We start from the raw sequence: 24,880 nt of genomic DNA, 5'->3' as shown, positions 1-24,880 counted from the left end.
TGCATACATGACCTATGTGTATTTTATTATAAATTTATCTATTTTTCATTCAATGGGACCTATCCTTGAGGCGCGTCCAGGATGTGACATTTAAGGAGGGATAAGCTCTTCGGTGTATATTTAAATTGAACGTGCTTCTCCTTTGCCTACATAAATAAAGACTCTAAATCTTGAATATAAGGTTGGGTGTCCTTCCCCAAGGAACAATAAATTATATTAACCCTCATTACCCTTGGATCACCAGTGTCTCACGACTTATTTTTAAAATAAATATTCCGTCATGTCCATGGAGTTTTGTCCATTCATGGTACAGCATGTGCAGATCGTTGAGTAGTGTTTAACCAAGTTTGTGTCTATTTCTCGTTGGGTTTAAAATGCATTAGTCACGTGGTTCAAAAATAAAGATGGCATCTTGAGAGAAAGGCGCATTTTGTTCTATCGAATTATCTTCAAATTCACGTGCATAAACTGCAATATCTATGTTGTCAGTTTGTGTATGGACAAGCTGCAAGTACTGCACGTACTGAACATCGGAAGAAATAAAGCGTTTTGTTTTGGTGCATCTTCATTGAACACAAACATGAAAATGGTGGATTGATATGCGAAAGTGCCTTGTCATAAAGCATTTGGCTGAGGTGGATTGTTAAGAACAAAAACGGATGAAAGGTTATTTGGGATGCGTATATATCATTGTTAAATATATTTGGATATTGGAAGTTTCACTATCATTCAATGAGTTCAAGGGATGTAACTTGGGGTCGGGAAGGTTACATTCCACTAAGTGGATTTTTTTTACTGAATGAACAAATACAGTGTAGTGTATGTTGTTTCACTTCACACTGTAAGCATGCATTCAGTAATTTACAAATAAAGCAATTGGATATAATTTTAATACAGCTGAAAGTTGGATTTTACATAATTTTTCTTGTCAAACAACCCATAGATTCTTGAAGTTCTGGTTCTCCAGTAGACCTGGGCTGAAAAGTGCATCCAGTGTGGGGCTCTAACCTACATAAGAATCTTTAATTAAAGTCCAGTATATGATGACAAGAAACTAAGCTCAATGAGCTATTATCAGACACGAAAATGACTTAAGTTGGTTAGATAAACTGATGAAAACTTCAGAAATTATATTCTGAATCATTAAATTGGTATGCCCACAATTGAAGGCATGTCATATTTGAACTGTCTGTCCATCTAGGCTGTAAGTTAGTCAATTTCCTATGAATAACGTTCCAATTCACAGAATTGCAGAACTGCATTAGGTGGTGTCATGCTTAAATATTGTGAGCTCATCTCAGTCATAATATGCATTTTAACTACATGTAATGCTTCACAGAATTGTAGAACAGCATTGGGATCCGATGGTCTGTTAGGCCTAAAATTTGTGCTCAGGAGTCGAGGTTACACTCTGAGGTTAATGGTCCACAATATAGATTTCATTTGGAAGTGAGGTCGTTGATTTTACTTCCAACTTTTTGTTTCTACAGCGAAATAGGCTAAAATGAGAGAAACAGTTAATTTATATTTTGATAACTTGTTTGTTTCAAACGGTGAGTTTGTACATTTCAATATACCACTCAAGAGCATGAAATAAAGAAAGATTAATCAAAATTAACTAATGATAAAATCATTTTAAATGTTAATAATTGCTTGAAATAAGAATTGGGTAATGTAGGTGATGATGGAATATTTTTTATTTTTTTGAAACAAACCAAATGAACAAAAATCAAATATGGCCATCTTTAATCCATTCAAAGCTTTTTTGAAACGCTTATGTACTCATAAGGTTGAGTCACTGTGCCAAGATAGAATAAAATGCACATATAGATTCTTGCCTGCACAGATAGAAAAAATCCCTGCGATCATGTTCTGAACAGTATCTATTTATTTATGTAATATATATATATATATATATATATAAAATCAAAGGAGCATAACTGGGTGAAAACTCACTAACAGAACAGGATGATGTTAATGCACATGTAGTATTGGTACTTCTCATTCATGTGTAGTTTCATCAAAATCTCCTGAGGTTTGGAGATTTCGCATAACCAACTAATCTCTGTATTGTATGTAAAAATTCAAAGTGCCATAACTGTGAAAATTTTCCCTGATGCTAATGCACAACTTGTCGGTTGCCTGTTATTTCCATTCATCAAACCCTTCCAACAATTTTGGTGATTTTGAATGGAAAAACTTTGACATTCATTCATACCAGATACATACAGTCAAACAGAAAGCAAAACATCTTAATGTCTTCTACCCCTATGAAATAAATATTAATTTATTATTTTTGATAAATTATCAGCTTGAAATAAAAAAGTAAAAATGTTTGTTTCAGTTTAAGATAGCGATTTGTTTCACCTCATAAACACCTAAAGCAAAAATTTCAATCATGGCATTGCCACTCATGAAAGCTTTTGGTGCTCACATGATGACATATATTACAATCCTACACTTATATTTACTTAAATAATTATGTTTTATTTCCTTCCTATATGGTTATGGGGATTTGATGAAGCCAAAAACTGGTGACATAATTACGTCCCAGGTCAAACAAAGGTTGGATACTGTCTATGGCCCTTTATTCTTACTGATGACACAATGACTTGTGATATTTGTGATGTGCCTGTAGGCTTGGCAAAGGGGGATTGGAGACATGATTGCTCTAGAAAACAATACCTTGTTATCAACTAGAATTGTGACTTCGAAGAATTCCTCACATACACAACTGAAAGTTCATTAGAGAGTGTCACACATAATCATGCTCTCAGCTTGAGAGCATGGTCAAACTTACGTAATTTGAGAATTTCATATCAATACTTTTGTTATGATAAAGGGTTTCATGTAAAACTTTTACTGAAAATATATGTTACATACATAAGGCTATTGATTTCTGTAAGAGCTCTTGTTTGATTCTTTTAGCCACTGTTAATATTTATTTTTTTACCAAATTAAAAAGTCTTGTCTCTGTTTTTGATTTATAAAACTTTGTATTTTATTCATTCCATTTCAGATTTCAAATGGTGAATGAGTAAGAACTGCAAACAGATAGCATATTTGTCCATAAGATGGAAAATAATGAAGAGCACGAGCCATTATTTAGTATAGATGGATTTGGATTTGACAGCACCATAGACACATTGTTTGGTAATACAAGTGAGAAATCGGAGGATTTCAGGCCACCAGTAGATGTGATGTCGGCCCCTGCTGGTTTGGACATAACGGAGGGAACATCTGATCTGAGTTTCATAACCGACATGGCAGATTCTTCTGATGTAGGCCTGAGTACACCAAGTTTACAGAACTGTAGTGTGGATGAGGCAAGCTCTGATCAGGGGGTTATGCAGGATCTTGATATGGACGAGGCATTGCTTATGGACATGAATGATGTGCATCAAAATAAACGAGTGTCAAATGAAGGTAGTCAGGCTAGTGTTGAAGTCTACTCTGACATGGAAAAGGATTCAAATGATGACCAAAGTGGATTAAAGCAAGATAATTGCACTCTAAAAGAACTCGGCCTTGATATAAGTACTTCAGACTTGTCTGATACAATGGACTCTAAGGACAACTTTGAAAACCTATCAGCAACGAAAATTGCTGAAGTTGACAAACCAAGGAAGCAAAACATTGTCCCCAACAATATCAGTAATAAAAGCAGTGACACAAAGGAAAAAGACAAATCGGAAATTGACAGTGCAAAAGAGGTAAAACCTTTCAAAGAAAACAAATCCATCAGGAGCAGCAGAAGTTCAAGAAAATCAAGCAAAAGTGAAAAGGTGGAAGATGGTGACATCACAGATAAAGACATCATAAAGAAACAGGAATCAGAAAACAGCCAGAAATCCCGCAAGGATTTCCAATCTTTAAAAGAGTCAAAAAGCACTAGCTTTGCTATTACAATTGCAAATAACTTGCCAACTTCAAACAAAGAAGATGCTAAAATTCAGGAAACTGTTGAGAAGGACAAACAGGTTAAAGATAAACATAAGGAAAAAGAAGTGAAGTCTAAAAGCAACGAACACAAACCCAAAGAAGAACAACAGAAGCCTAAGATTGAAGAACAAAATGAGAAGGAGAAAATATCAAGCCACAAGGAGAAGAAATCTTCTTCAAAAGATAAAAGGACAAAATCAGAAAGTAATAAAGATGTCTCAGTAGCAAAGGGTTCTCAAAATAAAGATGAAATTAAGGGTAACTCAGCTCTTGTCAAAGACAGTAAAAGAACAGAAGAAAGCATATCTAAAGTAAAGGTTGAAAGTAAAACTGATGAACAGAAAAAGAAAAGCACTGAAGGGAGTAGACTTCAAGAGGCTCCAGTAGATGAGAAGACAAGAAGAAACAAACACAAGTCATCTTCAAAAGATAAGGACAAGAAAAAGGTTGATGAAAGAAAACTAAACACTAAAATAGTTGACAGCACGAAGCTAGAAAGCACTACTGAAACAAAGAAAAGTATAGTTGACAAAAGCAAAACATTTGCGGTCAGTAATACTGAGAATTCATCTAAGAAAGACACTGATATTAGCAGCCAGAATAGTATGAAAAGTCCTCCAAGCACGAAATCTGATAGTTCAGATAGTGGAAAAATTACAGTAGTGGAGAACAAGCCTCAAAGGCCTATAAAAAGCATTCTTAAAAGATCTGATTCACAACCTTATGAACCACCTTCTGTTACACTCCAGACATCGACAACAGAAGTTACGAAACAAGAATCAAAGCAAAGACTAAGCATAAGTGACTATAAAAATAGGAAAAGAAAACAAATGGCAACTGAAGAAACAAATATTCAACCAACTAAGCAGATGAAAAAAAGTCAAAAGATTGTCTCAGAGGTAATGGCAAGTTTAAAAAGTCCAGATGATGATCTAATGAACACCGCTATAGCCACTGATATTGACATTGACTTTGATTTAATAACACCTTCTACAGAAGTTAAAAGGGAGAAAAAAGAAGATTATGATCTTGCTGAACCTATAGAGGGCAATCCAAAAGTAGAAAATTCTGATAAAGATATCACTGAAGATAATTTGAATGAGGAAAAGATGGACATCAGTGATTCCAAAGAAATTGGTAACGGTGATATGAGAACAAAGCAGCAGCATGTTAAACCAGTGACAGAAAATTGTCAGACTGAAAACAATGATAAAAAAGGTACTTCAAATGAAAGTATTGAAAAGAATGATGTTATCATTAAAGAAGAAAAAAGTGAAACAGAGAATAGTGCCGGTAATGAGGATGAGAAATATGATTTTATCAGTGGCGATGATGATGATGATTTAATGAATGTGAGTGACAGTGAGCCAATGGATGACAGTGAGCTGTATTCCTGGATTGAAGATGGTGTTGAACCTAGACCAGAGCTGAAAAAGAGACCAAAGCAGCTGTCAGACTTGGAAATGGCAAGAAAACAGTTGAAAGATGGAGAGTATATATCATCAGAGAAATATGTATTGGAAGGTAAAAATGTTCTTGTCTAATGTTATATTCACACACACATACCTTGTGTACAATACATAATTTGTGAACATAAATATGTATTGTTAACTCTTCCTAATACAAAAAATATGTGAAATTAGGAACTTTGTGGAGATAAAATACTGGAGGTTTAGTGTTACTGAATATTGAGATTAAGTTTTGGCTACAAAAATTGAAGTTTAACTTTTAAAGAAAAGGAAATTGATCATATTTATCCCATATTTTGGGCCAACAAATTGTAAGAGCAACGTTTGTTAGAAGTTCTTACAAGTTTGTACTGTAATCACTCATGATTTTAAATGTTTGTTTCACAGAAAAGGCAAAAGACCCATTTGATGTTTTACCCGAGGGCTGGATATGTGTGTCCCACAATAGCGGTATGCCAGTCTACCTACACAGGGCTTCTCGGGTGTGCACAACAACACGACCATATTTCTTGGGCAGTGGCAGTCTACGGGTGAGTCACAATTTTGATGTATAGGATTCAATAACTCACACTAATCCACAACTGGTTCAGGAAATTTGTTCGTAAGCCAGCCTTTGTCATATTTTCTGGATGAGTTGAATAGATTGTGTATTATATTCCTGGTATGACTAGTGTCACATGCTTTTTAACACATGCTTTTTCCAGTAACGAAATTTGCTTTCTTTCAAATAGTGACATCATATCCGGTAAGATGATTTCATAATATGTAATATCTTCATGACATCTTTTCCGGTTTTATCGAAATAAGTACTAAACATTTTTAAAAATGATTTTCACAAATTTAAGACTAAATCCCTCAATTTCCTCTGAAGGTTTAGATGGAACATGTACTAATGTATTCAAATAAATCTTCATAATGAATACAAAATGAGAAATAAATGTATGGCTTGCTTGAATATTGCCAATGCAGCAATTATTTTTTGCCAATTAATTTGTTTACAAGCATGCAAAGTGACATAATTTCTGACCAATAGAAATAAAGCAATGCTATTTTGCACATGTGAAGTACATGTACAGAAAAAATATGTGATCGATTGCACATACTGATAAGGTACGTACATCATACAATGCAGCGTAATAGTCAAACTCATTGTCTGACAAGCATCTTGATGTCTTTCATTCAGGTGCTATAATACCTCACACAGTCACACTGATACATAAATATTACATCATTTATGCATTCATCTGTGAGACAAAGCAGTGTATAGTTGAGTGCACTTTCCTATGCCACAGCTCATTTTAACCTTGGACTGTCTGCACCAAATTGTATATTTAATCTGGTTACTTTTCTTGTTTGATCATATTTATCCCAAAGTTTCATTTTGGTCAATATCTGCCCAGTAATTTCCATTTACCAATAAATCATTTAAATGTGAAACTAGCCTAAACTGATAATATTGGACAAGTTTTATACCATTGGGGTTTGTATTGCACATTTTAATTGGATTGTGGGATTAGATAAAGTGCTATTGGGCAACTTATGCACAGTTGTCACTTGTTTATCGCTGCCTGCCAAAATAACTTTGACAATTAGACATCCATCTCTTTTCTGAAATCCTGTTTTCCAGGCCCATGCGATCCCCATGAGCGCTGTGCCTTGCTTGCAGTACAGAAATGCTCTAGCTGCAGAACAGGAAGCAAAGAAAAATGCAGATGAGAAGAAAACTGAGGAGGCGGGTGAAGAGGCAGGGGCCACAGATATTCAGAGGTTGGAAACCGGAGCTCAGACTGAGGGGACAACAGGGGCCACAAATACCATGGAAGAGGGCAGTGAAGCAGGGAAGCCAGGCAGCACAGGAGTAGCCTCAACAGAGGGGGCTCCAATCGGTGGGTAATAGAATGGAGAGAAATGCATACTAATGTAGCATGATAAGAAATAAACCTTTGTTTTGATTTTAAATATGATTTTGACGTTTCATCATTACCAGAGCTTACTTATAAATGCTTAAGATGTTTTGGGGAAATTTGAAAGTAATAAATGATGCTCAAGGTCTACATGAAATGAGGCGCAAACTATTACAATGTTTTAACTTTCATAATTAGTTGTAATTGTATACATGTGTACATGTGCAGGTGGTCTGGTGGCAGATGTAATGGAAGTGAAGGATCTCCAACAGAAGGTGGTCGTTGGTTAGTATCATTAAAACATTTCAAGTCAATTCCTCCGAGCAGTTGATTGAAGAATAGCAGATTTTTTTCATAGCAATATTCAAATTGTTATAAAAAATGTTTATCCTTTATTGTTGAGCCTGCTTGCAGTGAGCGACACATTAATTTCACAAAAGTTGTTCTGTGTATGTGTGTGAATTTGTCCAGGCTGTATCTTAACCATGCATTGTAGGATTTTCAAAAAACTTACCATGAAGGTTCACCATGATGAGGCTGTGTGTCATACACAAGATCCAGGATTGTACATCAAAGGTCAAGGTCAAGATTAAAGGGCAAATGTTGAAATGATTCTTGTCTGGGCTGTATCTCGACCAAGCATCATAGGTTTTTCAAAAAAACAACATATTAAGGTTCACCATGATGAGGCAGCATGTAGTGCTTAAGACCAAGGTCTGTACCTCAAAGGTCAAGGTTAAGGTTAGAGGGCAATGATTGAAATGATCCTTGTCTGGTCTGTATCTTGAACAGGCATTATAGGATTTTAAAAAAACTTGCTTTAAAATTTCACGGTGATGAGGTGGTGTGTAGCAAGCAAGACCTTGGTCTTTACCTCAAAAGTCAAGGTTTGAAATCAAAGGTGTAAATGTTCCTTGCTCGGGCTATATCTTGACCTCGCTTTCAATAAGAATTTTCAAAACAATTGCCATGAAAGTTCACCATGATCAGTTGGTGTGTCGTGCAAAATACCCTTATCTGCACATCCAAGATCAAGGTCACACTTATAGGTCAAAGGTAGAAATAATCCATGTCTGGGTTGTATCTTGACCATGCATTATAGGATTTTCAAAAAACTTGACATGTGGGTTCACCATGATGAGGCGACATGTCACGCAAAAGACCAAAGACAGTACCTCAAAGAACAAGGTCACACTGAGAGGTTAAATGTCAAAATGAGTTCTGGTATCAGGGTTTTATAGAATTTTCAAAAACCTTTCCATGGAGGTTCACCATGCTGACTGGTATTGTTTAACACCATGTAATTCTGTGTTTCAATTGCATGGAAGAGTATTATGTCTGTGTCAAAGGCTCCTTTAACTGGCTCCACATGTCACCATTTGGCATCTAGCAAGGTACATCCATAGTTTTGATTTCTTAAAATAACATAAAAATTTGCATCTGACTTATTTTTTAGATTCTGAAGAGCTACGAGAATACTGTTCCAAACTGTTTGTTTTTACCAAGCTTGAGGTGAAAAAATTCAAGTAAGTGGGACTAAGCATTTTTGTGTAACGGAAAAGTTGAAAATGACTGTCTGTCTTTATGTTCCGGTGCTGATGGTTCGATGATTTTCATCTGATTGTGAGATAGTTTCGAAGATGTTATTCTATGCCGTTTTGTAGGCCATGCTCAGACATTAATTTGCAATGCTTTGAAGGGAAAACGAGATTATATCATACACATTATTCTAGCTACAATATGACAACTACCAGTATTTTTTCATTTATGTACAAAATGTTGAGAAAAACTCAGTATACCATGAAGTTTAAAGTAAGAACGAATAATAAAATTGTTCAGTTATCGAAAAAAATTGTTACAATTAAAAAAAACAAGTCTTGTGCTCTCCTATTTTTAGCAATAAAATATATCTATGTAGCAGTCATCAGCTTCTTGAGCAATTTTAATTATTATTTTTTTGATTTTTTTTTCAGGACTTGGAAGGAGAAAAGAAAGCACATGGTAGCTGAGGCTAAAAAGAAACTGTACTCCGTTCCAAGACTGGTATGTAGTGTACTGTAATCTGTTCCCAGACTGGTATGTAGTGTACTGTACTCTATTCCCAGTCTGGTATGTAGTGTACTGTACTCTGTTCCCAGACTTGTTTGTAGTGTACTCTGTTCCCAGACTATAACGTGGTGTTCTTTGTTCCAAGACTTGTATGCAGTGAACTCCTCCCAGACTGGTATATATAGTATTCTTTTTTCTGTTCCCAGACTGGTATGTAGTGTACTCTGTTCCCAGACTGGTGTGTACTGTACTCTGTTCCCAGACTTGTTTGTAGTGTACTCTGTTCCCAGATTGGTAGTTCCAAGACTGGTACGTGGTGTACTCTGTTCCAAGACTGGTATACTGTCCTCTGTTCCCAGATTGGTGTGTAGTGTTCTCTGTTCCCAGACTTGTATTTGGTGTCCTCTATTCCCAGACTAGTGTGTAGTGTTCACTGTTCCCAGACTGGTATGTGGTGTTCTCTGTTCCCAGATGGGTACGTAGTGTTCTCTGTTCCCAGACTGGTGTGTAGTGTTCTCTGTTCCCAGACTGGTGTGTAGTTTCTCTGTTCCCAGACTGGTGTGTAGTGTTCTCTGTTCCTGGACTGGTGTGTAGTGTTCTCTGTTCCCAGACTGGTATGTGGTGTCCTATGTTCCAAGACTGGTGTGCAGTGTTCTCTGTTCATTGACTGGTGTGTAGTGTTCTCTGTTCCCAGACTGGTATGTGGTGTTCTCTGTTCCCAGATGGGTACGTAGTGTTCTCTGTTCCCAGACTGGTGTGTAGTGTTCTCTGTTCCTAGGCTGGTGTGTAGTGTTCTCTGTTCCCAGACTGGTGTGTAGTTTCTCTGTTCCCAGACTGGTGTGTAGTGTTCTCTGTTCCTGGACTGGTGTGTAGTGTTCTCTGTTCCCAGACTGGTATGTGGTGTCCTATGTTCCAAGACTGGTGTGAAGTGTTCTCTGTTCATTGACTGGTGTGTAGTGTTCTCTGTTCCTAGGCTGGTGTGTAGTGTTCTCTGTTCCCAGACTGGTGTGTAGTGTTCTCTGTCCCTAGACTGGTGTGTAGTGTTCTCTGTTCCTAGACTGGTGTATCATGTTTTCTGTCCCTAGACTGGTGTGTAGTGTTCTCTGTTCCCAGACTGTTATGTAGTGTTCTCTGTTCCTAGGCTGGTGTGTAGTGTTCTCTGTTCCTAGACTGGTGTGTAGTGTTCTCTGTTCCCAGACTGGTATGTGGTGTTATCTGTCCCTAGACTGGTGTGTAGTGTACTCTGTTCCCAGACTGGTATGTAGTGTTCTCTGTTCCTAGGCTGGTTTGTAGTGTTCTCTGTTCCTAGACTGGTGTGTAGTGTTCTCTGTTCCTAGGCTGGTGTGTAGTGTTCTCTGTTCCCAGACTGGTGTATAGTGTTCTCTGTCCCTAGACTGGTGTGTAGTGTCCTCTGTTCCCAGACTAGTGTGTAGTGTTCTCTGTTTCAAGACTGGTATGTGGTGTTCTCTGAGCCATGACTGGTATGTGGTGTTCTCTGTTCCCAGACTGGTATGTGGTGTTCTCTGTTCCCAGGCTGGTATGTGGTGTACTCAGTTCCCAGGCTGGTAAATTGTGTACTCTGTTCCCAGTCAGGTATGTTGTGTTCTCTGTTCTGAGTCTGGTATGTTGTGTTGTGTACTCTGTTCTTAGTCTGGTATGTTGAGTACTCTGTTCCCAGGCTGGTATGTTGTGTACTCTGTTCTTAGACTTGTATGTAGTGTTCTCTGTTCCCAGAATGGTATGTTGTGTACTCTGTTCCCAGTCTGGTATGTTGTGTTTTCTGTTCCCAGTCTTGTATGTTGTGTACTATGTTTAAGGTAGGTATGTAGTGTACTCTGTTTTAAGGTTGGTATATGATATAGTCTGTTTCCAGTCTTGTATGTTGTGTACTCTGTTTAAGGTAGGTATGTAGTGTACTCTGTTTTAAGGCTGGTATATGATATAGTCTGTTCCCAGTCTTGTATGTTGTGTACTACGTTTAAGGTAGGTATGTAGTGTACTCTGTTATAAGGCTGGTATATGATATAGTCTGGTCCCTGGCTTGTATGTAGTGTACTCTGTTTTAAGGCTGGTATATAATATAGTCTGGTCCCAGTCTTGTATGTTGTGTACTCTGTTTTAAGGCTGGTATATAATATAGTCTGGTCCCTGGCTTGTATGTTGTGTACTCTGTTTAAGGTAGGTATGTTAGTGTACTCTGTTTTAAGGCTGTTATATGATATAGTCTGGTCCCTGGTTTGTATGTAGTGTACTCTGTTTTAAGGCTGGTATATAATATAGTCTGGTCCCTGGTTTGTATGTAGTGTACTCTGTTTTAAGGCTGGTATATGATATAGTCTGGTCCCTGGCTTGTATGTAGTGTACTCTGTTTAAGGTAGGTATGTAGTGTACTCTGTTTTAAGGCTGGTATATGATATAGTCTGGTCCCTGGCTTGTATGTAGTGTACTCTGTTTAAGGTAGGTATGTAGTGTACTCTGTTTTAAGGCAGGTATATGATATAGTCTGGTCCCTGGCTTGTATGTAGTGTACTCTGTTTTAAGGTTGGTATATGATATAGTCTGTTTCCAGTCTTGTATGTTGTGTACTCTGTTTAAGGTAGGTATGTAGTGTACTCTGTTTTAAGGCTGGTATATGATATAGTCTGTTCCCAGTCTTGTATGTTGTGTACTACGTTTAAGGTAGGTATGTAGTGTACTCTGTTTAAGGCTGGTATATGATATAGTCTGGTCCCTGGCTTGTATGTAGTGTACTCTGTTTAAGGTAGGTATGCAGTGTACTCTGTTTTAAGGCTGGTATATGATATAGTCTGGTCCCTGGTTTGTATGTAGTGTACTCTGTTTAAGGTAGGTATGTTAGTGTACCCTGTTTTAAGGCTGGTATATGATATAGTCTGGTCCCTGGCTTGTATGTAGTGTACTCTGTTTAAGGTAGGTATGTAGTGTACTCTGTTTTAAGGCTGGTATATAATATAGTCTGGTCTCTGGCTTGTATGTAGTGTACTCTGTTTTAAGCTGGTATATGATAATAGTCTGGTCCCTGGCTTGTATGTAGTGTACTCTGTTTAAGGTAGGTATGTAGTGTACTCTGTTTTAAGGCTGGTATATAATATAGTCTGGTCCCTGGCTTGTATGTAGTGTACTCTGTTTAAGGTAGGTATGTAGTGTACTCTGTTTTAAGGCTGGTATATAATATAGTCTGGTCTCTGGCTTGTATGTAGTGTACTCTGTTTTAAGGCTGGTATTTAATATAGTCTGGTCCCTGGCTTGTATGTAGTGTACTCTGTTTAAGGTAGGTATGTAGTGTACTCTGTTTTAAGGCAGGTATATAATATAGTCTGGTCCCTGGCTTGTATGTAGTGTACTCTGTTTAAGGTAGGTATGTAGTGTACTATGTTTTAAGGCTGGTATATAATATAGTCTGGTCCCTGGCTTGTATATAGTGTACTCTGTTTAAGGTAGGTATGTAGTGTACTCTGTTTTAAGGCTGGTATATAATATAGTCTGGCCCCTGGCTTGTATGTTGTGTACTCTGTTTAAGGCTGGTATATAATATAGTCTGGTCCCTGGTTTGTATGTAGTGTACTCTGTTTAAGGTAGGTATGTAGTGTTCTCTGTTTTAAGGCTGGTATATGATATAGTCTGGTCCCTGGCTTGTATGTAGTGTACTCTGTTTTAAGGCTGGTATATAATATAGTCTGGTCTCTGGCTTGTATGTAGTGTACTCTGTTTTAAGGCTGTTATATGATATAGTCTGGTCCCTGGCTTGTATGTAGTGTACTCTGTTTTAAGGCTGTTATATGATATAGTCTGGTCCCTGGCTTGTATATAGTGTACTCTGTTTTAAGGCTGTTATATGATATAGTCTGGTCCCTGGTTTGTATGTAGTGTACTCTGTTTAAGGTAGGTATGTAGTGTTCTCTGTTTTAAGGCTGGTATATGATATAGTCTGGTCCCTGGCTTGTATGTAGTGTACTCTGTTTTAAGGCTGGTATATAATATAGTCTGGTCCCTGGCTTGTATGTAGTGTACTCTGTTTTAAGGCTGTTATATGATATAGTCTGGTCCCTGGCTTGTATGTAGTGTACTCTGTTTTAAGGCTGTTATATGATATAGTCTGGTCCCTGGCTTGTATGTAGTGTACTCTGTTTTAAGGCTGGTATATGATATAGTCTGGTCCCTGGTTTGTATGTAGTGTACTCTGTTTTAAGGCTGGTATATGATATAGTCTGGTCCCTGGCTTGTATATAGTGTACTCTGTTTTAAGGCTGGTATATGATATAGTCTGGTCCCTGGCTTGTATGTAGTGTACTCTGTTTTAAGGCTGGTATATGATATAGTCTGGTCCCTGGCTTGTATATAGTGTACTCTGTTTTAAGGCTGGTATATAATATAGTCTGGTCCCTGGCTTGTATGTAGTGTACTCTGTTTAAGGTAGGTATGTAGTGTTCTCTGTTTTAAGGCTGGTATATGATATAGTCTGGTCCCTGGCTTGTATGTAGTGTACTCTGTTTTAAGGCTGGTATATGATATAGTCTGGTCCCTGGCTTGTATGTAGTGTACTCTGTTTTAAGGCTGGTATATGATATAGTCTGGTCCCTGGCTTGTATGTAGTGTACTCTGTTTTAAGGCTGGTATATGATATAGTCTGGTCCCTGGCTTGTATGTAGTGTACTCTGTTTTAAGGCTGGTATATGATATAGTCTGGTCCCTGGCTTGTATGTTGTGTACTCTGTTTAAGGTAGGTATGTTAGTGTACTCTGTTTTAAGGCTGGTATATGATATAGTCTGGTCCCTGGCTTGTATGTAGTGTACTCTGTTTTAAGGCTGGTATATAATATAGTCTGGTCCCTGGTTTGTATGTAGTGTACTCTGTTTTAAGGCTGGTATATGATATAGTCTGGTCCCTGGCTTGTATGTAGTGTACTCTGTTTTAAGGCTGGTATATGATATAGTCTGGTCCCTGGCTTGTATGTAGTGTACTCTGTTTTAAGGCTGGTATATGATATAGTCTGGTCCCTGGCTTGTATGTAGTGTACTCTGTTTTAAGGCTGGTATATGATATAGTCTGGTCCCTGGCTTGTATGTTGTGTACTCTGTTTAAGGTAGGTATGTTAGTGTACTCTGTTTTAAGGCTGGTATATGATATTGTCTGGTCCCTGGCTTGTATGTAGTGTACTCTGTTTAAGGTAGGTATGTAGTGTACTCTGTTTTAAGGCTGGTATATGATATAGTCTGGTCCCTGGCTTGTATGTAGTGTACTCTGTTTAAGGTAGGTATGTAGTGTACTCTGTTTTAAGGCAGGTATATGATATAGTCTGGTCCCTGGTTTGTATGTAGTGTACTCTGTTAAAGGCTGGTATATGATATAGTCTGGTCCCTGGCTTGTATGTAGTGTACTCTGTTATAAGGCAGGTATGTAGTGTACTCTGTTTTAAGGCTGGTATATAATATAGTCTGGTCCCTGGCTTGTATGTAGTGTACTCTGTTTTAAGGCAGGTATGTAGTGTACTCTGTTTTAAGGCAGGTATATGATATAGTCTGGTCCCAGTCTTGTATGTTGTGTACTCTGTTTTAAGGTAGGTATGTAGTTTACTCTGTTTTAAGGCTGTTATATGATATAGTCTGGTCCCTGGCTTGTATGTAGTGTACTCTGTTTTAAGGCAGGTATATGATATAGTCTGGTCCCAGTCTTGTATGTTGTGTACTCTGTTTTAAGGTAGGTATGTAGTGTACTCTGTTTTAAGGCTGGTATATGATATAGTCTGGTCCCTGGCTTGTATGTAGTGTACTCTGTTTTAAGGCAGGTATATGATATAGTCTGGTCCCAGTCTTGTATGTTGTGTACTCTGTTTTAAGGTAGGTATGTAGTGTACTCTGTTTTAAGGCTGTTATATGATATAGTCTGGTCCCTGGCTTGTATGTAGTGTACTCTGTTTTAAGGCAGGTATGTAGTGTACTCTGTTTAAGGTAGGTATGTAGTGTACTCTGTTTTAAGGCTGGTATATGATATAGTCTGGTCCCTGGCTTGTATATAGTGTACTCTGTTTAAGGTAGGTATGTAGTGTACTCTGTTTTAAGGCAGGTATATAATATAGTCTGGTCCCTGGCTTGTATGTAGTGTACTCTGTTTAAGGTAGGTATGTAGTGTACTCTGTTTTAAGGCTGTTATATGATATAGTCTGGTCCCTGGCTTGTATGTAGTGTACTCTGTTTTAAGGCAGGTATATGATATAGTCTGGTCCCAGTCTTGTATGTTGTGTACTCTGTTTTAAGGTAGGTATGTAGTTTACTCTGTTTTAATGCTGGTATATAATATAGTCTGGTCCCTGGCTTGTATGTAGTGTACTCTGTTTAAGGTAGGTATATAGTGTACTCTGTTTTAAGGCTGGTATATGATATAGTCTGGTCCCTGGCTTGTATGTAGTGTACTATGTTTTAAGGCAGGTATACAATATAGTCTGGTCCCTGGCTTGTATGTAGTGTACTCTGTTTAAGGTAGGTATATGATATAGTCTGGTCCCTGGCTTGTATGTAGTGTACTCTGTTTTAAGGCTGGTATATGATATAGTCTGGTCCCTGGCTTGTATGTAGTGTACTCTGTTTTAAGGCTGGTATATGATATAGTCTGGTCCCTGGCTTGTATGTAGTGTACTCTGTTTTAAGGCTGGTATATGATATAGTCTGGTCCCTGGCTTGTATGTAGTGTACTCTGTTTTAAGGCTGGTATATGATATAGTCTGGTCCCTGGCTTGTATGTAGTGTACTCTGTTTTAAGGCTGGTATATGATATAGTCTGGTCCCTGGCTTGTATGTAGTGTACTATGTTTTAAGGCTGGTATATGATATAGTCTGGTCCCTGGCTTGTATGTAGTGTACTCTGTTTTAAGGTAGGTATATGATATAGTCTGGTCCCTGGCTTGTATGTAGTGTACTCTGTTTTAAGGCTGGTATATGATATAGTCTGGTCCCTGGCTTGTATGTAGTGTACTCTGTTTTAAGGTAGGTATATGATATAGTCTGGTCCCTGGCTTGTATGTAGTGTACTCTGTTTTAAGGCTGGTATATGATATAGTCTGGTCCCTGGCTTGTATGTAGTGTACTCTGTTTTAAGGCTGGTATATGATATAGTCTGGTCCCTGGCTTGTATGTAGTGTACTCTGTTTTAAGGCTGGTATATGATATAGTCTGGTCCCTGGCTTGTATGTAGTGTACTCTGTTTTAAGGCTGGTATATGATATAGTCTGGTCCCTGGCTTGTATGTAGTGTACTCTGTTTTAAGGCTGGTATATAATATAGTCTGGTCCCTGGCTTGTATGTAGTGTACTATGTTTTAAGGCTGGTATATGATATAGTCTGGTCCCTGGCTTGTATGTAGTGTACTCTGTTTTAAGGCTGGTATATGATATAGTCTGTTCCCAGTCTTGTATGTTGTGTACTCTGTTTTAAGGCTGGTGTATAATTTAGTCTGTTCCTAGTCTGGTATATACTGGTGTTTGTCTTCATAGAAAAGGCTGAGGTATTATTCTAAAAAAAGCCTTTTATGTTGGCCATTACTGAAGAAACTAATATAATCTTAAATACAAATGTTGGCCATTACTGAAGAAACTAATATAATCTTAAATACAAAATATCTTATATTAGTTGCCATTTAACTTAAACAAATATGAAACAAGTTTTGAAAATGTTATAAAGGGAGCCAATGGTTAGATTCTTAACTTTTCTGTTATGAATTTCATAAAATGTTGTATTAAATGGCAACAAATCTAAGATTCTTTTTATCACATGACACATTTGTAGCCAAAAATGATAATTTTTTGTTAAAATGTTTGAGACTAAACTAGTAGGGGGGAATAAGGTCAATGTCAAGTAATGGTTGTATTTACTCTTGAAACAATTAACCTCATAAGATAACACATGATTCTATTGGTTTTGCTATTGGTTTGAAATAGTGAAATATCAATTTTATTTCACCGATAAATCTCTATAAACCTCCGGAAAGTATATAATAAAACTTCCAGTACTTTTTGACAACAATGGCACACAGAATATCCATAAGATTATTAAAAAAAATATTTTGTCAATGCAAGAAACAAGATATTTTAATTGCAATTATTTAACAAAATTGTTTTGTTTAACATTTCAGGGTGCTGGTGCAAAGTTGATTAAATGTGTAGTTCCAACTGATGAAAGGGCTGTTGACCATGGAAAACCAACCAAAAAAGGTCAGAATTGAATAGAAAATGCCGTTTTGGCGACTTGAATGAGTTTTTAGCTCTACTGGCCAAAGGCCAGAAGAGCTTATGCGATGGTAATGTGTACGTAGTATGTGCATCCGTGTGGTCGTGCGTTCGTGCGTCTGTAAAAAATTGCTTGTGAACACGATACAGTCTTCAGTTTTGATTGTATCTCGATAAAACTTGTACAGTATCTAGATATCCATTAGAGCTCGGTTCCTTTCGAAATCCAGCCAGATCCGCCCATAAATGCCTAGATTATGGGCCATGAAAGTTTTAAAGAAATGCTTTCTATTTTTAGCCAGGTCTGCATGAGCTAATTCTATTTTTAGCCAAGTTTACATGTATATGTAAATTCAAGTCTAGAGTTAAGGGAGACAATTTGCAAGTCTAGGATTTTGAGAGACAATTTGCTTTTTGCTTCTGCTGTTGATTTTGTGAATTACTCTGCCTTTTTCTTGTTGAAAGCCCAAAGGCCATTTTTTAGCTTTAAGTTCTGTAGTTTGCGCATTCATCTTAACAAAATTGTTTGTGAATGTTTAAGTTATGCACCTGGTGTCATTACTGGCCACACCCAGGGTTCACAGGTTTGGTAAACATAAATCTGGAAAGGTTTGAAAATCTTTTTGTGTGTTCGTGCATCCATCTCAGCACAATTGATTGTGAATGTTTGTTCAAATTGATCAATGTTGTCCTAGGATGCCCTTGACTTTGACCTTTTGACCAACTTTTTTTAACTTTTAAAACTACAGAAATTTTTACTATGAGTACAGTTTTGAAAGCATTTTTTTTTGGCAGATGACTTTTACTTGTCACATATTAAAATAGTTCATGCAACTAATCTGCTTACAATACTTTCTGGGCTCAGATGTTGAACGTGCTACGCTTTCAGGTAACCCAAAACATAAAGTATATGTCTGTTGCCTTTTGGGCCTCTTGTTGTTTATTATGTTGATGTTCAGTGTGATTTTGTTGTTAAGAAAGAAATATTAGTTTTTGAGTTTTCACGCAGTTTCTTATGTTCACCTGTTTGTGTATTTGTTATAATAAATTGAAGATAATGGTCTGTTTCATTGTAAGATGAACACAATATATTACACCGAGCCGGCACAAAAAACAATATTTCACGAGTGTTGTAGCCACAAGTGATATACTTGCTTTAGGTGTTTACTTCGAGGTGAAATCTATTGTAATTTTACACTTGATTTGGAAGAGAGTTGGCTTAAATTTCGAAACAGAAAAATATCAAATGAACCATTTCACTTTTTCATACCGTGATGTATCAAATTTATTTAACTGATAAATTCCATAAACCACTGAAAAAAAATCCATAAACCACTGAAAAGCATATGAAAAAACACTATATTGTATATGGATAATAGAAAAAGATGTTTTTCATTGGTAAAACTAGAACTTGATTACATTGTAGAACAGTTTATCTGTTTGTTAAATTTAAGTTTAAACTTCTTTTTACTTTCCAGAATTTGTGCTTAATCCGGAAGGGAAAACTCCTCTGTGCATTTTACATGAGTATTGTCAGAATGTGATACACAGTCAGCCCACATATGTCTTTAAGGAAATAGGTAATGAATTTGAAAATCTGTTACAAGTCATTAGACTATTATATTGTTATTGTTAACATTGGTTTATGCTGTATTCTGGGCTGAAGGCCTTTATTTACAAAAAAATGAGTTGTGTTGAGTTAGACTTAAAAATTTAAAAATTTAATTAAAATAAAGAAGCAAATGTTCTACCATTGAAACACAAATGTACATTATATTAGTGAATGCTTTTTTAAAAAGTTTTTAAATTGTAACAGAACTTGAGGGTATGAGCTTGGTTCAGTTCTGTTTGTTTATGTGCATTTATATTATTTTCTTATGGTATTTTCATAGCCTTGGAGCTATGCTTAAAGCAAGGTCAGAACTCCGGCTTCAGTTATTGTCAATTATGCCTCGCATTCAAGTGAGAGATAAAAACTCTTGTGCTCTTGTGTGGCATCAGTTTCTCAATATAGTGAAATGTTTCATATATAGTTTTACTGACAGGTATTTATGTTGACGTGCTTAATTACAGAGAATGCTGAGATGCCATTCCAAGCCTCTGTGATCATCAACAAAATGTGTTACGGGAGCGGTATCGGTGTTTCCAAGAGAATGGCCAAAAACAAGTCAGGTAAAAATACATGTTGAATGATAGATGACCTGTGAATGCATTGCATGATGTTTTGAGGTCTTGCTTTATATACAACTTAAAGAATGTTGTAACATAAATGAATATATTCTTTATTTGTGATTGCCAGTTGACTATACACATTCCTGTTGTTGTTATTTCAGCCCAGAATGTGTTGAACGTGTTCCTGCCGTGTATGAAGGACCAGTGGGGCGATGACAAAGACAAGGAGGAGGACTACTCTGTATGTATACGAGCTAGATTGTATGGGTGGTTTTAAGAAACATGGTACCATTGATGAAGTTAAACAATGTGGAGACTCTGGGGCTGAATTTGTTGCTAATAAGCAAGTCTTGCTCTAGCTGGATGTGGCTAGTTTTTTGCATTACAGATAAGAATTTCAGTATTTTTACAGAGCCTGGAAATCACTGTCTCCCCGACCCTGGGTAAGATCACTCACTAGCTACAATGCGCCATTTCAAAACAATACTCGTTATGACGTTTTAGGCATAACAACATTTATTTTTACGGAATAAACCAATTAGTCCTGTTAGCATTGTTCACCTAGTGGCAGTATACACAGTGGTAATTTTGAAGCAACTTTTGTAGTTTGTTGACACATTCTGAAAGCCAGAATTGCAGTTGACTTTCGACTGCTTTCGATTCCGGGATCAAATGTACAGAGATATTAATATTTAAGGCAGAAATTAGTAGCCAGTCTGTCATAGCTCTTCCTTTCCGTGTGCGTCGTCTGGATAACATACATAAATTTACATATGTCCACTTTTAAAAAAACAAAACAACAGTGCCTTTTTGTTTTGAATTTTACTACAATGAGGAGTGCATTGTTGCTGTATATTATGATGTCATCCATGATATCTCTCATGTCTAAAAAGTAGCAACTCAATAAAATGATATGATATAAGAGCTGGTGTTTGTTACAGTTTATTTCACGTATAAAATAACACTTGAATAAATAATAATAATAATATGCGATTTAATGTGTTCTAGAAGGGCACATTCAAATTAGAATAAATTTATGAAAATAGATGTATTAAAAAGAAATAATTTTAAAATCTTAAAAGAATTTTTGACATTGACTTCAAATTATGACATTCACGTCAGTAAACAAATACTCACACACTATTAGATGGTGTGTACACAGTACAATGTTTACTCAAATGTAATGTTTTAGGTATGCATTTTTTTTTTTATCATTTACATGTTGGCGGAGCAGATTGAAAAATCCAGATATTTTGATCTGCCACTCTTACACATAGATATAAAGATATTTATAAACCTAGTATATTTCGTTTTCAGGAAAAGATGTATACTAGTAAGAGAATGTGTATTTTGATCATGATGTATTCTCTTGTGTTTTCAGTACTTTGAGAATGTAGCAATAGACGACCCTCGAGTGGGGAGCCTTTGTGAGAAAGCCTCCGTCAACAAGCCCTACCAGATACTCTCAGACTGCCTCAGCAGGTTGATGGGGATTTTAAATCATAAAAAAGCAATGTAAAAAGTGTGGTCCATTGTGGCAATGTGAACAGTTGAAAATGTATACAGATACTAGTACTTATTCTCTGTACATGTGTTCCATTTCCTCTTCATGTATATATACTTGTTACTGTAACAAAAAGGATGTAAAGATATCACAAAGATTAAGTCAAGTAATATATTAATCTGTGGTAAGATAATTAAGCCATCTGCTTCAGGAACCATGGCCTAGGAGACACCTCTATGCAAATAGACAAGAAGCAGCTTTCTAGTCAGAAAACAGAGTTCACTATGACTGTTGGCAAGCACAAATGCTCAGTAAGTCATGAAATTTTCTTTATATATCGGTAATGTTTACTTGTAAATTGCAGAAGACACAGCAGCACATACTAAATCACTTTGGAGTTCACCATTTAGTGTGTACTGTATATAGGGTTTTTGAATAAAATTACTATCAGTAGTTGTAATTTCTGCAAGTTGGTAGCTACTTCATATGTTTAAATTTCATTTTTAAATATACATGTACCTGGTCATCTTCTGTGTAGGTTGTGGCAGGTAACAAACGTGAGGCAAAGCAGCGTGCAGCCCAGGCCATGTTACAGCTTCTCCATCCAAGTCTTACCAGTTGGGCCGCTATCCTCCGCATGTACCACTACGCTCCAAAGGGCAACTACCAGCCTGTGGTATGTATACATATGCACGCACATACATGCAGGCACACATGCACACACACACATGCACACACACACTCCCACATGCACCAAACAAATTTTAGTCCATTGCAAAATCAAAATTCTTTGAAATTATTGGTTGTTCTCTTTACTGAATGGAGCCAATATGTCATTCTTGAAAGGGAGCAATCTTACTCTAAAACTATTGCAAAAATAATGTTTAAGTTACCTCCATTTGTTCATGTTCTCTGATGAAGCTTCCCAGTCAGTAATGTTTCCATGTGATTGTGATTGTACAGGTACCTGAGCTGGTGGAGGCGGACACAAAGAAGAACTTTGAGATTCTGACCAACCTGAAGAAGGCCATGGTGGAAATGAGGGAACAGCAGAAGAAAAAGGTGCGGAGGAGAAGTGTGGGGTTATAAACTATGAAGATGTATCATGGTTGAATTAATTTTCTCCAAATAAATTAGGCCTTGATAATACGGATAATCAATAATACTTGATTCTATTATATACTAAACATAAATCAAAATGCATATCAGCTGACCTCACATCTTAGTATCAATGTGCGATGCTAAATTAATGAAATGAAACAATCTATTGTGTCATTAAAATGACATATATTATGAACTCATGAGTCTTGTTAGTGATTTAAACCAGTCAAATTTAAAATAAAAGGGGTATTTATTGTGCATTTTGATCTGGAATGTCATATTCAACTCTCACATGACTTTATTTCTCAACTATAGTAAATGAGTTTTCATTCAAATTTTCAGTAATGTAGATAGATACTTTTTATTCCTCCATAAGTGAAGAGATTAACATATATACAGATGTAACAAAGAATATATACGCACATCGATAATATGATATACACGAACATCAAAAGAACATTATGATATAATATAGATGGACATTACGAACATTAAACATTTCGAGTAATCATTTACAAAACCAACATCTTCCATGCACATATAATTATGTATAGATAGTCAGATGTAGTCTAAATTAGCAAAATATATGAACGATAATTATTCTGAGTTATCTACTCAAGATGTATTACAGACAATCTCTACATGGCGCTTTCTGTGTAAAATACAAGTGAAGCACATTTGTCCAGATTAGTAATAGCCTAGCAAAGTAAACACTATGGTTGCCTTATACAAAACGAAAATTAAGACAGTTTATAGTGAAAACTGTTTTTGAAGCTATTTAGTAATCTAAAGTTACACCCTCCGCAAGAGTCTGACTATTGCAACTGTGACAGGTTAGTTGACAAAGCTTTCATCATAAATATCGGTACTAAGTGAAAATAAATGCACACATTGATCAGTACATGTCATTGTCATTATCGACTTAAAAATGTCGATCCCACACTGTTGGTAAATTGTATCCCAAAGGGAATTACGGTACTCTTCTTTCGCATGACAATAAAGTAAGAGATGAACAATAATATTGTCTGTCCTTGAATTACAGCATTTACAAATTTGTATATATGAGCGTGACACAAATAGTCCAAAATCACTTAGAATCTGCTTACAGATTGGTCGCAGTTTGGGTTTATTTCTTGCAATAATCCATAGTGGCGAACAATTATTAAAATATATCGTATTTTGCATTGCTCCATTTTCGTTCATGGTTCGTTCAAAAGTGGTTTGTCTAGCTGGGAGTAACATGCTTTTATTGATAGTTTTTTTCCATATAACTTGGATGGAAATTGCCCAGTATTTATATATTGCGTTATATAATCGACTAAAAGGTATTTTTGGCACAAGTGATAAATGTCAGGTACAAAACCTACAGTTTGTCTGTCAAAGTTGATGTAGCGTATTAGTCTACTGTTGAAGATGATCTTCGCTAAATATTGAAACGGAAGTCTGCACATTTGACCGAAAATTTGACGTTTTTTACAATCGATAAGTACTTCAATAGATGTAATGTTCAAAGTAGATAAAACGAATTTAGTAGCAACACTTCTTTGAAATCCTTGCATGTGTTTTACACAAAACCTATGCGCAACTTCTAGTCTCTGAATTTCATTCTTTGATATATTAGTCCATAGTTCACACCCGTTCAGGGCCCGTGGTAGGATCGCTGACTGATAATATGTCCTAAGGATTTTGGCACTGACAGTATCAGGGTTTATACCACTGCTGCATATATTTAGATAAGATCCACGTAGTTTTGTACACGCTTCTTGAACACATTCCTGCACAGAGAGAGTCTCATTGCAAATAATACCAAGATGAGATTAAAACTGATTTAATGAAAAATGAAAAACTTGAGTAGTAATACATCCACTGTGTTTTAATTCACCAGTATATTGTTTCAGAATAAAGTAGAGCAGCAGAGTTTGGCAACCAGTACAGCTGTCCTTAACTTGTGATGCAAGGAGTGTCCACTAGTCAAGTTAAGATCTCCGCTCAGCTGTCCAGAAATGTGTAGCTTCATGTGCTAACTGACATGCGATCTGTACCATTATGTGCTAACTGACCAATAGCTGTCAACTTGTCAATGGCTAAAGCTGGTCAGTTCTAAGACAGTTGGTCCTATTAGCTGGTCCCACAATATAGACATTGACACTTACAATGGAAGTGTAAGGGGAGGTATTACTGTAAACTCTTTACTATGCTCTTATAAAAAAGGTACACAGTGATTCGAGATTACATGTTGAAATATGTTGAACCATTCACATTGAAAGAAGTGCCATGAAGTTATGCATGTTGTTCAAGTTACATGTAAGTTTGTCAATGTTAAATGTCTATTTCTGACGAGTGTATCAGCCAGCTTTTCCATCTTGTTGACATTTATTTCCCTGTTTGCATTGTGCTACATTTTTCTTTCATTAAAACAATGTTTTTTTCATTGTGGTTAATTATATTATACAATTCGATCAACTTTTCAATATTGTAAATAAATATGATATAATATTTGTA

The 24,880-nt window shown here is 36.5% G+C and overlaps 1 protein-coding gene across 3 annotated transcripts; it reads left to right on the top strand.

Annotated features, from left to right (window-relative positions):
* Nucleotides 1–410: 410 nt before the first annotated feature.
* Nucleotides 411–24,880, top strand: LOC128231916 (uncharacterized). 3 transcript variants are annotated; one of them, XM_052945164.1, is made up of 16 exons: nucleotides 411–666; nucleotides 3,020–5,466; nucleotides 5,799–5,941; nucleotides 7,039–7,297; nucleotides 7,544–7,600; nucleotides 8,772–8,841; nucleotides 9,289–9,358; nucleotides 17,508–17,586; nucleotides 19,080–19,181; nucleotides 19,675–19,773; nucleotides 19,935–20,014; nucleotides 21,155–21,255; nucleotides 21,489–21,588; nucleotides 21,816–21,953; nucleotides 22,241–22,339; nucleotides 24,277–24,880. In XM_052945164.1, the coding sequence occupies exons 2-16, from the start codon at nucleotides 3,075–3,077 to the stop codon at nucleotides 24,328–24,330; spliced, it is 3,843 nt and encodes a 1,280-aa protein (XP_052801124.1). In that variant the 5' UTR covers nucleotides 411–666; nucleotides 3,020–3,074; the 3' UTR covers nucleotides 24,331–24,880. The 3 variants fall into 3 exon arrangements, 2 of the variants coding, with proteins under 2 accessions (XP_052801124.1, XP_052801126.1); XM_052945166.1 differs by lacking the exon at nucleotides 411–666 and adding an exon at nucleotides 770–841; XR_008260465.1 differs by lacking the exons at nucleotides 19,935–20,014; nucleotides 21,155–21,255; nucleotides 21,489–21,588; ... (1 more) ...; nucleotides 22,241–22,339; nucleotides 24,277–24,880 and having other exon boundaries at nucleotides 17,508–17,585; nucleotides 19,078–19,181.

The sequence above is a fragment of the Mya arenaria genome, chromosome 4, assembly GCF_026914265.1.
Source record: "Mya arenaria isolate MELC-2E11 chromosome 4, ASM2691426v1".
Taxonomy (NCBI): domain Eukaryota; kingdom Metazoa; phylum Mollusca; class Bivalvia; order Myida; family Myidae; genus Mya; species Mya arenaria.
This window is presented reverse-complemented; position numbering and strand designations above follow the sequence as displayed.

Coding starts and splice junctions, on each gene's coding strand:
- LOC128231916 (XM_052945164.1), top strand. CDS start 3,075: ATGGAAAATAATGAAGAGCACGAGCCATTATTTAGTATAGATGGATTT. Junction 9,359..17,507: donor TGTACTCCGTTCCAAGACTG/GTATGTAGTGTA, acceptor TTAACATTTCAG/GGTGCTGGTGCAAAGTTGAT. Junction 19,182..19,674: donor ATATGTCTTTAAGGAAATAG/GTAATGAATTTG, acceptor GCTTAATTACAG/AGAATGCTGAGATGCCATTC.